Source organism: Toxoplasma gondii (genome assembly GCF_000006565.2).
Source record: "Toxoplasma gondii ME49 unplaced genomic scaffold asmbl.1714, whole genome shotgun sequence".
In the NCBI taxonomy this organism is placed as follows: Eukaryota; Apicomplexa; class Conoidasida; order Eucoccidiorida; family Sarcocystidae; genus Toxoplasma; species Toxoplasma gondii.
In genome coordinates, this window is record NW_017383789.1 from 1 (window position 1) to 1,241 (window position 1,241).

General features: G+C 57.9%; 1 protein-coding gene across 1 annotated transcript; it reads left to right on the plus strand.

Moving 5' to 3' along the window:
• On the plus strand, positions 1 to 1,241 carry TGME49_327600 (hypothetical protein; the record flags this gene model as incomplete). Its single annotated transcript, XM_018783100.1, has 2 exons — positions 1 to 582; positions 1,197 to 1,241. Coding segments are annotated over 2 exons (627 nt in total), but the record flags the coding sequence as incomplete, so codon positions are not given.

Genomic DNA, 1,241 nt, shown 5'->3' on the forward strand with positions numbered 1-1,241 from the left:
CGCGAGCAGGCCGCGTCTGCGGACGGCGGAGACATGGTGTCTCCTCCGGTCAAGCGCCGAAATCGGGGCGCCGAGGGGTCTGAAGAGGGCGGTGTCGTGTCTGTGTCTGCGGGGAAGAAACGAGAAGCAGATTTCGACATGTTCAAGGCGAAACTGTCACAGAAGCTGAATCGTGAGATCGACGGAGACACTTTGCTGAAGGACGAGGTGGACGGCGGCGTTGGCTGTCCAGACCGCGCCACATGGCGACAAAAGTACTACCGCCAGAAGTTCCACCTGCCCGCCGAAAGCGATCGAAAGGATGTGGAGCAGCTCGCGAGCGACGTCGCTCTCGCGTACATCGTCGGCCTCCAGTGGGTGCTGCTCTACTACTACCAAGGATGCAACAGCTTCGACTGGTTCTTCCCCTTCCACTACGCGCCGCTGGCCGTCGACCTCGCGGACGAGCTGCAGAGACGCCTCAAACTGGACGATCAGAAGGAAGAACGCGAGCGACGAGGAAGCGCCTTGGGCAGCGTCCAAGGACTCCCCCGGTGCGGCCACTCCCGAGGCGTCTCTCTGGGACAAGACGGAAACTTCGAGGTGAGAGCCGGCGAAGGAAGGACAGAGTTGAAACAGACAGCGGGCGAAGAGACGAGGGACAGTGCCAAGACTAGAGAGGGCAGAGGACGCAGAGAATCGACTGAGCGTCTTCTGGACATGTCGAGAACGGGAGTGCGGGCAGGTCGTGTCTGTTGCGGAGACAGAATGCGTTTGTGCCTCCGGTGTGTAACTGGGTGAAGTCGCCTTCGTGTCCTTTCTGTAGGGATGCGTTGATTGAACGATACTCAAGCGCTGTTAGAGGAGAAGCACACACCTTAGATTATTTGCAAAATTCGTGGTGACGGTCCGCATATGTCGCTGTACCCACGCGTACGAGTAGATGAATGAATGAGGGGCGGGGCAGGAGATTTGCATGCGCCAGAACGGGAGACACAAGCGAAGGAGACTTTCCCTCGCAAGTTTCAAACTGCAGACACCAGGTCGCGACTAGCAAACGGAGTAAACAGCTCTTCCGACGTACATCCAGACGAAAGTGACAGGGGCATCGCGAGAAGAAAGGAGAAAGCAGCAACCAGACTGGAGTGGCGGAAGCGTTTTCCGCGGACCTTCGAAAAACACCAAGTAGAGAAGAACGAGGGGGGGCATGAGAGAAGCGCAACCGACGCGTCGCAAGAAAAAAACGAGAGGAGAGAGACCCT